Source organism: Coenobita brevimanus, chromosome 68, assembly GCF_032717465.1.
Source record: "Coenobita brevimanus isolate Jiangsu-jjx chromosome 68, ASM3271746v2, whole genome shotgun sequence".
NCBI classification, from domain to species: domain Eukaryota; kingdom Metazoa; phylum Arthropoda; class Malacostraca; order Decapoda; family Coenobitidae; genus Coenobita; species Coenobita brevimanus.
Genome location: NC_137021.1, coordinates 7,919,262 through 7,933,812, shown reverse-complemented (window position 1 = coordinate 7,933,812; position 14,551 = coordinate 7,919,262). Strand labels below are relative to the sequence as shown.

At 41.3% G+C, this 14,551-nt stretch overlaps 1 protein-coding gene across 1 annotated transcript in view; it reads right to left on the bottom strand.

The window, feature by feature from the left end:
* The window catches only part of LOC145405843 (ras-related protein Rab-9A-like), an 85,462-nt gene that overhangs the window by 64,235 nt on the left and 6,676 nt on the right, over window positions 1-14,551 (bottom strand). Inside the window, exon 2 of the mRNA XM_080277090.1 lies at window positions 5,809-5,865. Coding sequence (XP_080133216.1) covers window positions 5,809-5,862 — 54 coding nt within the window. The 5' untranslated portion in view covers window positions 5,863-5,865. The remainder of the gene's footprint in view (window positions 1-5,808; window positions 5,866-14,551) is intronic.

Sequence of the window (14,551 nt, the reverse complement as noted above, 5' to 3'; positions counted from 1 at the left end):
CTTCTAGTGATCTGGGTTAATGAACTTAACCAAGCGAGGCAGCCCATGCAGCACAGCTTTGTCTGGAAAAAGGCATGGTCCGTGAAAGGATTTCAAGACGAGGGAGGTGGAGGTTAAGGAGCATTTCAAGGCCAGTACAGGGTGGTTTGAGTGTATTAAGGTTCGGGCTGGCCTTTGACATGTGACCCTGCAAAGGGAGACTGCTAGAGTTCACACGGCAATGAAGGCCTTCCCTGTCCAGCTGAAAGCAATCACTGGGGAAGAGGGATACTCTCCAAACAGGTCCCCAACTTTAGTGAAACAGGGCAATTTGGAAATATATCTCTCGAAAAACCTACATCATTATGTGTGTGACTGTCTTTAAGGTAGCCAGGACTGCCTCCTCCTCCTCCCTGGTTTGAAGCCAGAGAGAGATCTCAAGCTAAAACCCCTGTTTGTCTACCAATGACAGACGCCCCAAGGACTAGCAGACTACATTCAGGAGAACCTGAGGTTATTTGGAAAAGTCAACATATCAGTCTGTTTTATTAACGTATGAGTTTTACAGTCACCCCTCGCTATACAATGAAGTTATGTCAAGTGAAAACCCATTATATAGCAAGGCCAATATAACATGAGTTCAAAGGGGATAGGGAAGGAGCCTACGGCCATGCAACCTAAAAAACAAAACTTTTAACCCCTACACGCCAGGGGTTTTCCGATGTCGCAAGCTCCTCCCTATGGGGGATATCCGTGATGGAAAAAACTACCGCTACTTCAAATCCTAATATCTGCCAAACTATAACAGCCAGAGAAAAAGTTAGAGATACGTAAGACTCACCAACTCTTCCTCTTTCAAATAAAATTATCTCCACATCTCCAAGTGGTCCCATCGATGAGAATGGATAAGTTAAAGTTCAAAGGGTGGCGGCAAGATGCTTGCGGCTATACGCATCAACCGGCATTGATCCACGCCCAAAATCCTAATAGTTATACACATCAATCGGCACGTAGGGGTTAAGCTTGCCCTTCGTGCCTTCAGTAGCACCATGTTTTCCACTAGGGGCAGCATCCTTGCCAGATGCGATTTCTAAGTCACAAGTTTCAGTATAAAAAAAAAAAAAAGAAGAAAAGTATCACTTCACATAATATCACACACTGTTATGACCTTGCACTGTTATCTGGTGACTGTAATGATGTTTCAGTGGCCTTACATGCACAAAATGAAATGAAAAGGAGACTATCTATCTATCTATCTATTGCCAGACGCCTCAATCCCGTTTGGGGTGGCCATAAACAAATCGCCTCCAAGTCGCCCTGTCCCCCGCCATTTCACTGCCCTGCTCCCAACTCACACCCCCCTCTCTCATATACCTCTCCACCCCATCCCTCTATCTCATCCTCGGCCTCCCCCTCCCTCTTCCCCCCTCCACCTCACTCACATACACTCTCTTCGTCAGTCTTTCACCCTCCATCCTCTCCACATGGCCAAACCACCTCAGTGTGTTTCATAATGCTTCCTATCACTTCCACATCCACACCACAATGCTCCTTTATATCCTCATTCGTCAGCCTGTCTCTCCATGTGACTCCACAGGCTCCTCTTAAATAACTCATTTCCACTGCTCTCACTCTTGACTTGTGTCCTTCCAACAACGTCCAAGCTTCACTTCCGTACGTTAGAGTTGGTATCACAATACTGTCATGTAGTAACTTTTTCACTTCCATGCTCACTTCCCGGTTTCTTATCACTGCTTTCAAAGAACCAGCAACCTTTCTTCCCTGCTGTACCCTTTCAAGCACTTCACCCTCCAAACCTCCATCCTTACTCATCACACTATCCAAGTACTTAAACGTACTCACATTTTCCAATTCCTCACCATCCAATCTCGCTGTACATTCACTGACTTCACCTCTCTCAAAGACCATCACTTTACTCTTCCCTACATTCACCTTTAGACTCCGTTTCTTACACACTCTCCCAAACTCATCCACCAAGCCTTGCAGCTCCCCTTCGTCTTCACTCAACAACACAGTATCATTTGCAAACAACAGTACAGGGAGTTTCCAAACACTATCCTCTCTCACCAGGGCCACTCCAACATCCACTACCCTACCTTGTACCTCTTTTATTACCCCATCCATGTACAGATTGAACAACCATGGAGACATGACACATCCCTGTTTCAACCCAACTTTCAATGAGAAAAATTCACTTAGTTCACCATCCACACGCACTGCAGCCTTCGCACCATCATACATACTCTTCACAGCATTCAACAACTTCCCATCTACTCCATATATTCTTAATACTTTCCACAATCCTTGTCTATCCACACTGTCATATGCTTTCTCCAAATCCATGAAAGCCGCATACAACTTCTTTCCCTTCTCTAGAAACTTTTCCACTAAAGATCTATGAATGAATATCTGATCTACACAACCTCTTCCCTTCCTAAAGCTTCCCTGTTCTTCTCCAACTAATTTCTCTGTTCTTTCTCTAACTCTGTCAATAAGTATCCTACCATACACTTTTCCTATTATACTAAGAAGACAAATGCCCCTATGATTACCACACACTTCTTTTTCCCCTTTTCCTTTGTACAAGGGAATAATTATACCTGACTTCCAATCCTCCGGGACTCTTCCTTCCTCCAAGGCCAATCTGCACATCTTCCACATCCATTCTACTACTATCTCTCCCCCATGCTTCAGCATTTCACCACACACTCCATCAATTCCTGGGGCTTTCCCCGATTTAACTTTCTTCATTGCTTCCACAACTTCTATCCTACTGATTTCTTCCTGTCTTCTCACCTCCCTCCTTCTCCCAGCCATTTCCCAGCCACTTATACTCGCATTACTTCCATCCTCTATGTTCAACAATTCATTAAAGTGTTCTCTCCATCTGCTCACTTTTTCTCCCTTCTCCACTAGTAATCTACCATTTTTATCTTTCACTCCCCTGCTAACTTCACTTCCACCCTGTCTTACTATTTTCACCTCTTTCCAGAACATTTTCTTACAGTCCCTCCACTTTACACTCAAATCACAACAAATTTAAACACTGAGCAGCTACCCTGACTCAAATAGCTGACTCTGTTTGCTTAGGAAGCACGATGTCAACACAGGAGACATAACTTCCAAGTCACAAGTTTCAGTATTTCACACTAAAGTTATCACTTCACTTACTACCATGCACTGTACTATTTGTTAAAACTTGCACTGTTATTTGGTGATAGCAATGATGTTTCAATGGCCTTGCATGCACAAAATGGAACGAAAGGGAGATGATCACAGTGAATGTAAACTTTGGGCAGCTAGCTTGTTATAAACAGTTGACTGTGCCCTTGTGTAGGAAGCACTATGTACACATAGGATTACCATACATGGCCACCAGAATTATCTTTCTAGTGAATTCATGATCATTTTGCCATCATTACAGCAAAACTGGGCATAACTTTTAGTTCATCATTCTAGCGATTTATCACACACAGAACAAACATATGGTGAGGCCTGACTGTATACAGTTCTGTGGTATGTATCTTATGAATCAATTATGATTCTGGGTAAAGGTTAATGGCAGCAACCAGCCGGGTCTCCCTAAAACCTAGGCTCTTGTCTTTTGGTATTAATTTTACCACACTCTACTGAGCTCTGAACTAATTTTATAAAAAAGCTATTTTTTATCATCTGGCACATAAAGTGATCTGCATGTTTTCACTCACTATACAATCATGTACATAGATCAACAGGTATAACCATGCCCTTATTATAATGCTGCCACTAACACCTAATCATTTCCTCAACTTATGTACCTTCTTGCAATGAAGGCAGTCTTTTATTATAACATCAACAAAAGATCTTGAGAAATGCCAAACTGAAGCTGCCTGATTTCTGCAGTCCACTGGATTTAAATCTATGAGAACCAAGAGGGAAAAAAAAAAAAAAAAAAAAATGCTAGCTCAACAAGCTCAGGTGGTCGTACAACTGTGTTCATATTAACCTGCTAAATGACGCCTTATTTTGTACAATATATTGAAAATCACTGAATGTGGTGTAAGGGAATGGAAAACTTTTTAAGAGATGGAAAATCAAAATGGGTGAACAAAGCAGTTAAAGATGCATGTATGGACAGAACAGTCTAGAAACTGATCTGTCACAGCCATCCCCTGTCAGTATGATCTCTTGAAGATGCAAGGAATTGGAGATGATCATGATGATACAGTGGAAATGAGAGCTTTGTATTATATTTGTAAAAAAATTCAGTAAAGACCACCACTATTAAAGTGATGATCTAGTGTCATGACCATTCCATTATTTTGACCATACAACCTCTTTGAAGACAAGGACTAAAAGATTACACAAAGTAATCTGGAGGATGAGCTGTACAAGAGTACCATGTTATATGCATAGAAAACAAGATAGTCTGGTAGATATGGGGTTCCTGCATGGTTTTGCATGACTAGTATGGAGATAACAATCTTCATAGAAAAGTATGGGGTGTGGTAAAATGACCATGAAAAATTATGCATTTCTGGGTGACATTTTACAGCAAAGGATCCAAGACACTTTTAACAAATATTTAAAATTTCATCTTATGTTGCTCTTTTATGATGGTTTGCTGAATCTGCTGTGGTGTAAATGCTGGCTGTGTTTCAACAAACTCTTTTCAATATCTTTAAAAAAAAAAAAAAAAAAAAAAAAAAAAAAAAAAAAAAAGGAGGTGCCCACTCTCCACCCATTCAATCTAGTGCTATCTTTCATGACTACAATGAGTGACAGGCCAAGTCGTTTTCTGTAACCCAGAAAACCACTTACACTGTTACACTGGGTGACAACAACAACATAAACAAACTGATGTCTGGTGGTCTAATGGGTTAAAATGCTTCAACCAGAGATGGGCATTATGGGTCAAAGTCTTTGGGGTAATTGGGGTCAACTGCTCCAATAATGATGAAAGGGAGCAAACACATAGTCATCTTGCCTTAAAATCTGGCCTTCATAGCACAAACCCTGGTCCCTATGCTCCAGATGATGCAATAAAGCACTGGGTATGGATGGATGGAGTATGGTAATGGTTTATGACTGCTAGATGCACACAATGTGGAATTAGATTGTCTGCATAATCATATACTGTATATTATCATCTGACAGTGTGGTCCTCTCCTCCATCCTTCTTTCCTTCCTTCTTCTTCTATCTTTCTTTCTTTCATTCTTTCCTCGTCCTTCTGCCTACGGGTGACTTTACACTCCCTCTTCTGTCTATCATTCCTTCATTCTTTCCTCTTCCTTCTGCCTGAGGGTGACTCTACACTAAGTGACAAGCCAAATGGTTTCCTGTACACCAGGAAACTATTTACTACGCTGGGTGGTAACCATATAACCAAATTTTGGCGCCTGGTGGTTTAGTAGGTAATTATTGTGCTCCAATTGGATAGAGCCAGTGAAGGTTTATATCCAAGGGATGGTTGGGGTTTATTGCTCACGTAATGCCACTCAGGGATGAGTGAGGCTGGTCACTCTCATCTTAAATGTCAGGACCAACTGCCTAGCCCCGGGCTCCTACGCTCCTCATGGGGCAAAGTAGGATTAGATGATGGATGGATGGATGGATCATCTGACAGTGTGGTACACTACACAAGGGTTAAATTTCCTGCTAGTGACTGGAGATTTTACATCATATAAAAAGCTGCTACATGCATGGACTGGTGTCCTACACTCCAAAATTTTGGTCTATGGTAAGCTAGCCTTGGGCACCAACACCCCCAAGGGGTTACTATAACCTTGGCAGTCACTCTTTTTATGACAAAGTATATTGGTACCCACCTTTAAAACCGTTGAACGGCCCCGGCTGTTTTGTCTTCTGTGGCTGTTATTCATTTTCTGAAAGACGAAAGGAAATAATTAGGATTAAATGATCCGTTATTCCTCCTCAGTACAGTACCTCACGAAATGTAAATTTTGCTTGCTGTGGTACACTTTGGCGCTGTCACTTAATAATTCTTCATAAGCACTGAATGACTGCAACTGCAAAAACTAAGAATGGCTAAAACAAGTCTTAGCAATACATCTCTGATATTCTATCTTCCTAAAGACAAGAGTTAATATTGTTACACTATGATGTAGTCATCTCCTGCCTCTGTTATATCAATACCAAACAAAAAGTGCATGAACATCTCAGCCCTATCTGTAATGTTGGTCACATCACAACGCAGTTAATTACTCCACACAACTGATTCTCACAAAACAAGACATTCTTATTATTATTATTAAAAAAAAAAAAAAAAAAAAAAAAAAAAAAAAAAACCTGGATAACAGGGCAGGATCATTGTGTCGTTGTCCATTGGGGGGGGGGGGAAGCAACTTTACAACTGTCAATACTGTATATTCCACATGACCTACCCTGCATCACACTGCTCTTCTTAAGTTCACTCCTACACCACAACGTCGACATACTAGTATTCCATTCAGCCTTCACCTGCAATGTATATCACTTCAGGCCTGTTCATCACCAACAAGAAACTATCATGGAAACTTGTTTTCATTGGTATGTGTACATTTGATCCAAATGGTATGATCAATGCACACATCACACAAGCCAATCTGACACTAAGGACAACGGCTGCTGTGCTGCTAAACCATTTTCTCATGGGAATGTAATATACTGCTTGCCTGTGACATGTCCTAACCAGTATTGCTATCGTATTCATACTCAGATGATACCAGATTCTTCTTCTTCTGTGATCACAAGCTATACTGATCATTCAGGATATCATCATATCCATCCTGTGTGATACTTTTTGGAGCTAGCAAACACTTCAATCATCATTCACAATCTTTACTATTCCTCCCAGATTTCTTTCTTAGACCCTGATATATCTGGAAGGTGGAAAATAATGATAATTAAATCTCCCCTCAACTCCCTTCTGATTCCCCTGATGAAAGATGGAGCCTTAGTAACAGAACAAAGCAACACCCCTGGAGACCTGCGCAATCTGCAGCTACTGTGACCTGTCAGTCTCCCTTAATCCACAAAGATAGATGCACTGAGACCAATCCTGGCTCACATACATATACTGTGCTTGCTTTACAAGGCTGGGTCAGTAGTGTTAATTAACTTTTTGCCAATCAACAGAATAAGGTAATTAATTTTAACTACAGTATTCAGTAATTCATGCTTTCCCATCGGGTGGGATGTTGACCAAAAAAAAAAAAAAAACACCGTGGCTCAGTGGGATACAGCGCTCCGTTCTGACCGAAGGGTCGGAGGATCAAATCCACCCAAGGGTCATTGGTAGACATCAGGAAGGGCATCCGGTCATAAAATGCTACACGCTCCAGTCCAAAAGTCCTCTACCCAGGGGCAACGCCTTAGCCCTTCGGGGATACCTGGCATGTTTCCCCCCCCCCTCATTAATGTTGACATGCCACTAACGAAATGTCTGTAGCCATCAGATGGCACATATACGTGTTCTGGACTTTTTACATTTGCGCACCAGTGCTGGGGGCCCAATAGTGGTTCAGTAACAGAGGTGGCAAGACTGAGGTGTTGCCATCACAGAAGGAGTATTTTCTATCTATTGCCAGACACCATAATCCCGTACGGGATGGCCATTTGACTCTGAGTTATTTGTTTTACAGGGAGGGGCACTAACCCTCCACCAACCCGCTTGACATGTAAGGAGCACATATGGTTTGGTTATATGGTTACCACCCAGCATTGTAAATGGTTTCTTGGCTTACAGGAAACCATTTGGCTTGTCACTCAATGTAAAGCCACCTGTAACGGAAAGAAAAGCATTAAGTAGTGACAGGAAAGATGGGAGAAATAGGAAGAGAGGAGGGCAGGCACAGAAAAAGAATGATAAAGGCTAAGGAAGAAGTAGGCAGCACTACATCAAGTGAGTGGATGATTGTCGCCACCACCTAAGGAGTATTTTACTGTCTATTATTTTCATCATGTATCAGGGGTACGTTGGGGCGTACGGCACGAGATGTTTTGCTGCCATGGCAGCTTACTTGGATCTGATGGAAGCGATGTCTGATGACTTAGATTATCCTGTCAGATGAAAGTGAGACTGAAAATGAAAGTGTTAAAAAAAAAATAATAATAATAATAATAAAAAAAAAAGCTTTATCATTATACCTAATGGCGTACATCTGGCAGTGGAGGAGCTCCAACACCACAGGTTTTGATGGCTCACCACACAGGTAATTAGGCCTATCTTTTTTATTTTTATTTTTTTAATATTATGTTAGATATCATTTTACTCATGAAATTATGGTCTATTTTTTTGTGTGGAATATTTTATGAAAACGATTCTCTTTTTATATCTCAAAACCCCTGTGTGTGGAACATCTAGCTAAAAAAAAACACCCTAAATGGATGTGTTAAGTCACCATACTGCAGGAATTTTCATAAAATTAATTCATACTACAAACTGAAGTTCCTGTGACTAAAAATCATCACAAGTTTTAGGAAAATATTATGAATTTTGCAACTTGATTCTATTTTACAATGCTTGGGTATGAGGCCAAAGCATGTGTTTGGCTCAGGGAAGAAGGAAGCACCTGCCCTGCATTGTCTCAGGTCATTCTTGGGCAAAATGTGGCACCTATTAGGCCAGCCAAATGATAGTACAGTAGGTGGAAGGTTAACATCGACCTGAAAGATACTTAATTTTTTGCCAGTCAACAGAATATGGTTGTAATTAATTTTAACTACAGTATTCAGTAATTATCATATTGCAGGAGTTTGATACCATTAACTACTGTGGTAGGTGGTGGCGACCATCATCCACTCACTTGATGTAGTGCTGCCTACTCCTTCCTTAGCCTTTATCATTCTTTTTCTATGCCTGCCCTCCTCTCTTCCTATTTCTCCCATCTTTCCCGTCACTTCTTATTGCTTTTCTTTCCTTTACAGGTGGCTTTACATTGAGTGACAAGCCAAATGGTTTCCTGTAAACCAAGAAACCATTTACAACGCTGGGTGGTAACCATATAACCAAACCATACATGTTCCCTACGTGTCAACAAGTGGGTTGGTGGAGGGTTAGTGCCCCTCCCCGTAAAACAACTAACTCAAAGTCAAATGGCCACCCCTTACGAGATTGTGGCATCTGGTAGTAGAATTCATACCACAAAATTAACCCGCCGCGGGCCAGTGCTGTTTTAAAACAGTCTGACATAATGCTGCGGCCAGTGCCAGTGCCGTTTTATAACTGTCTAAAATAAAAAACTTCACTGTGACCGCATTTTTCAAGATTCGCGGGTAAAAACTGGCAGGCATGTAAGGTAACTGTTCCTCTACCATCCCCCAGTCTGTCAAGGCCATACACTCACTCGTTCCCCCCCTCACACTCGCACTGCCTCACTCTGCCTGTGTGCCTCACCCAGTGCTGTGCATAGTGAAGGCATTTTCATGTAAGTGTAAGTTGTAAATATTTTCTTGTAAGTGTCAGTACTATATAGTGAAGTCAAGTTGTAAATACCTTCTTGTAAGTGCCAGGACTGTACATAATGAAGTCAGGTTGTACCTATCTTCAAGTAAATGTAAGATAATGCATTCACAATGAGAAAGACACACAAATTTTGATAGATGCTGAAGTAATAGTGATCAGAAAGGTGTACTGAACATTGCTATACCTTCCCAGCATAAATACCTGAGTATACCTTACACAGAAAATGGCTTTCTCTCACGTACGTGGTGAGCACGAGAGAGCGGCTATACCTGTACATGAGTATGCAGGACTCAATAAAATTCATTTTCGAGCCTCAGTGAGCATTTTAATGGCGAAATTTGTTGTTTCCACATCAAAACCCTATCATTTTAGCAAAAAAAAAAAAAAAAAAAAAAAAAAAAAAAAAAAAAAGGTCGAAAAATGGCTGGCACTGGGGTTACCCAGAGGGCTAAAAATAGCCAGCACGCGGCGGGTTAAGGTGCTGTAAATAAAAATCTTCATATTTTGGGGGACAATATTATGAACTCTGAAACTTGATTTTACTTCACAATGCTGGGGTATGAGGGCAAAGCAGGTGTTCGGCTCAAGGATGATGGATGCCTCTGCCCTGCACTGTCTCAGGTCACTCTTACTTTTTTTTTTTTTTTTTTTTTTTTTTTTGGTGACTGACTCTGGGCATAGGCTTCACAGCCTGCTTTCAAGGCCCAGTAGTCCTCCTACGTACTGTACACCTCTACATGTCACCACTTCGGCACTAACACCCACCGTCCATACTGAATACATGCTAGGACTGTCTCATACAGGACTGGTGTATTGGTATTAGCGGGGGTATCTTTACGACATGCCGGCGGTTCTTCTGGTAGATCAGTAAAGTCTGATATTTATGAAATTCAAATCCTTAAACTGTTCCCTGCCCCAGCAGGATTTGAACCTGGGTCTGTTAGGACTGCAGGCCAACTCACTCTTAGGTAAGGTGTTGCATCTGTTAAGCACCACAAAAGGTAATAGGTGGAAGGTTAACGCTGACCCGAAAGGTACTAAGGGTACCATGGGGGTGATGTGGGGCCAAGGCTTGGAAGCTGGCCTTAACACTTCCAGGTGGGGAACACAACCACATTTACCACACAGTTGAAGTTCAGGCTGAGACTACTACTCATACATATCTCCTATACACAAATCATCCTTCTGAGAGTTTTGTCTCCTTCATTTTCCCTGAATCCCACCATGTGGAAGGACCCTGTTCGAACCCTAATGAGGCAGTCTGAAACAGGAAGGAGGATGTTTGCTTGTGGTTGATTGGTCTGCTCAGTCAGACAAACTGGGGCAGAGCAACAACAACTTCACACTGTGATGAACACCACTGATAGGCTGCAACCAAACTGCTGTGTCCTTGTAATGGTTATTAGCTATTTTCTGACTAAAAAAAAAAAATAAAGGTTACATTTCAATGAACCTTTAAAAAAAAAAAAAAAAAAAAAAAAAAAAAATCCTTTGTCATACTGATAAATGCATTTTTTTTTAAAGGAATGCTACATGGTGAGTGGTTTATTTTAAGGATTCTTAAGGGTAGCTATTCGGAAGTCAAACTCCCAAACTCCCTCTACATACTAAATGCTGCATGAATAACATAAAAAGCCATGGAAATACCTAAATTTTTCAAGATAAAATTGAACATGGGATGAAACTAGAAATTTACCTCATATTTCACTTAGGCAGCCTATATGGTTGCAAGATGGGAAACTATCTATCTATATATCTATCTATTGCCAGACGCCTTAATCCCGTAAGGGGTGGCCACAAACAAATCGCCTCCATGTCACCTTGTCCCCTCCCATTTCATTGCCCTGCTCGCAACTCACACCCCCCTCTCTCATATACCTCTCCACTCCATCTCATCCTTGACCTTCCCTTCCCTCTCCCCCCCTCCACCTCACTCACATACACTCTCCTCATCAGTCTCTCACTCTCCATCCTCTCCACATGGCCAAACCACCCGTGTGTTTCTCCTAATGATTTCCTATAAACCAGGAAAGCATTTACAACGCTGGGTGGTAACCTTATAACCAACCAACACATGTTCCCTACATGACAATAAGTGGGTTGGCAGAAGGTTATTGCCCCTCCCCAGAAAACAACTAACTAAAAAAATATGAACAAGATGGGTGACCAATTTTACAATTCTCAAATATTTCTAAAAACTCTCACATACCTCTTAACTGATTTAGAATATTTCTGAAGATGTGAGGAAATGCATTTTTGAGTAGGCTATGGAGATAATCCATCTATACATAGTATACATTTGGCTACATCAGCATTAAAATGGCATACTGTACCGGTATACAGTAATGGCACCCATCCATTTACAGTGCCATTGTGAATGTAAACAATGCTTAATTTTCTTGGCAAATGCACCAATAACATGTTAAAAAAATACATGAGGCATACCCCAGTTTAACGATGTGTTACGTCCCAGTCCTCACACTGCCACAGGCTCCAACAACGGTAGTACAGTACAGGAAGGACGTTGTCCAGTGAGTTGTTCTTACGTCAGCCTTTAGGTGTGCAGTAAACAAGATCAGCTGAGGCAAAAATGAACACTGGCTTCTTAAAGTTCACTGTCTTTATTTTCCAAATAATTCCACTTAATGCTTTCCAACTTCACTGTTCTCACAAGCACTGGAGCTATTCACACTTTACCAATTGCAGTTACACTTAATGTTTAACAACACTTCATAGTTAGTACATTTAATGCTTGCTAACACTTCACATATTACACAAGTACTGATGTCACCGGACCGGTGAACCCTGTTAAGTATATTGGCATACGTATGCAAGGCAGCGGCAAAGTCCACACTCTCTATGTCTGAGGGGGTTTCCCACTCATCATCTGAAACTCCCGTATTTGTTTCTTTATCTTTAGTGTGTGGTGAGGTTTGTACAAGGGGTGGGCTGCCTCTTAATTGTGAGTCTGATGTTGTGGCAATTTGTGTGTCATCTGGTATTAACGTGGGTGGTGGCGAAAATATTCCTGTCATTAAGATATGGTGTTATGAAATACGCCTCTTGTTTATTTATGTCCTAGCAAAATAGATGAGTAAATAAGTTGAATATAGCTAATTTTGGCACTGAGAAGAAATGAGCAAGTATAATTTTACCCACTTGATACAGATCGTAGAGGTGTGTCGATACAAAAGTCGATCTCGGAAGAAAAATACAGGTTTGATTGAAGATCTCTTGATAATTCTAGTGGTGTGTTGATGGACGATATTACTCAGGAAATTCCATGGCCTGGTATTTGTGGTGGTTAACGGCTGTCCCAGGCAAACCTCAGCATAGAACGTCGAATTTCCAACTTAACTGTGAAAATAAATGAGTATGAGTAGGAGCTATGTGAATAATGAGTAGTGGGTGAGAAGTGCCTGGTGTCAGTCACACGTTGCTTGGCATGGCAGACTCGCGTTGTGATGTCATCTCAGGACATGGTGACGTCGGCTTCCCACACTGGTAGCTGTGGTGAGTGAATGAGTAGCGATGAGTAACTTGAGTGAAGACGGGTGAGTAAGACGAGTTGTGAATATGGACTTGGTGTTTTGCTGCGTGTCTTGACCTCTGGGTCAGCATAGGCGGGAGGGAGTGGTGGGGGCTTGTGTGCTTGTTGCTTCGGTGTTTCCTCTTCTTTACTTGCTTTGTTTTATATTCTTCTTGTTGCTGCTTGAAGTTAAGTGAAGATTATAGAGTTGTTTCGTAGACTTGTAGACTATTTGCATTGTAGGCTGTATTTTGTCGGGATTCACTGTAGAACTGAAGCTAATCTTGTAGAGTCTCGCTTGCTTTTGTAGAAATTTGCTTTTAATTCGGAGACGATGTCCGTAGATTCGCTGGTTCGTCGTAGACATTGCAAGATCGTATCAATATTTTGTTAAACTACTTGCAAGGCATCGTGTGACCTCTTTCACCTCTGCATCGGCATGATGATCGGGGAGACGGAGGGGGCTGGTTGGAGAGAATACTGTCAGGAGCTGATGTTGCTGGTTGTGAGAGTTATTCTTTTTGTTTTCAATCTTGATATTTTGTAGGAATTCAATGTTGATTCGTAGACGAGGTTCGTATACGTTCGCTGCTACCAAATGTCATAAAGACTAAATGTCATAAAAGACTGTGTAGGTTCCTTTGTGGTAAAGTTATATATATATTTTAGATTTATGGACGAGCGGTTTTTATATCTTGGAGTAGCTTCCCATTTGTCATGTAGTGACAGGAGAGGTAAAGAATAGTATGGGACTATTTTTATTTGTCTTGGAAATATTAACAAGTCTCTCACACAGAGCGTAAGTATAGAGTCCCGTCCCGCTATCTATCTCTCTGTCTCTCTCTCTCTCAAATTGCCAAGCCCTTCTCACTGTGACCTGTCTCTTCTAAGGCCTGTCTCCTTCCAAGCTTTCTTTCCTAAATTCTGGTGAAACAGGAGACGTATCACGTGTGTTCCTCGTGGATGGAAAGTTTAAGAAGCCTGTGTGTGAGTATGTGTGTATATGTGTGTGTATGGTTACTAGGTCTTTGTTCACGAGAGGACTGCTGACAGCTAACTGCATCATCTCCTTACTGGCCGCTGTCGTCAGCTTTCCTCAGTGTAACTTGCAAACTCATTTCCTTTTCCCAGGCTCGCAGAGGGCTGTCTATCTATCTATTTATCTATCTATCTATTATGATTTGTAATTATAATATGTAGTCCTGACACTGAAAATAATCTTCACTGACAGTAATTACACTTAATACACTTCACTGTCTTCTCAAATTCCACTGTTTTACAAACTTCAATAACCTGTCACTGTTTGCCACTGTTTTCACAAGTACCAAAAATATACAGTACAATCTTCACTGACGGTAATTACACTTAATGATTGCAAAGCAACTCTTCCCAAACTTCACTAACAGCACTGCACTGACACTACACCAAAACCGACTGATCTTCACTCAAACTGACCTGAAACCTGACTAAACTTGTAATAATCTCTACCCCATCTTATATAAGCTTTCATTGTTCTACAAAGACCTACTTCTCAAACATTCTCGGACGTGCTGGTCTTGCATCAGCCCCTAGTAAC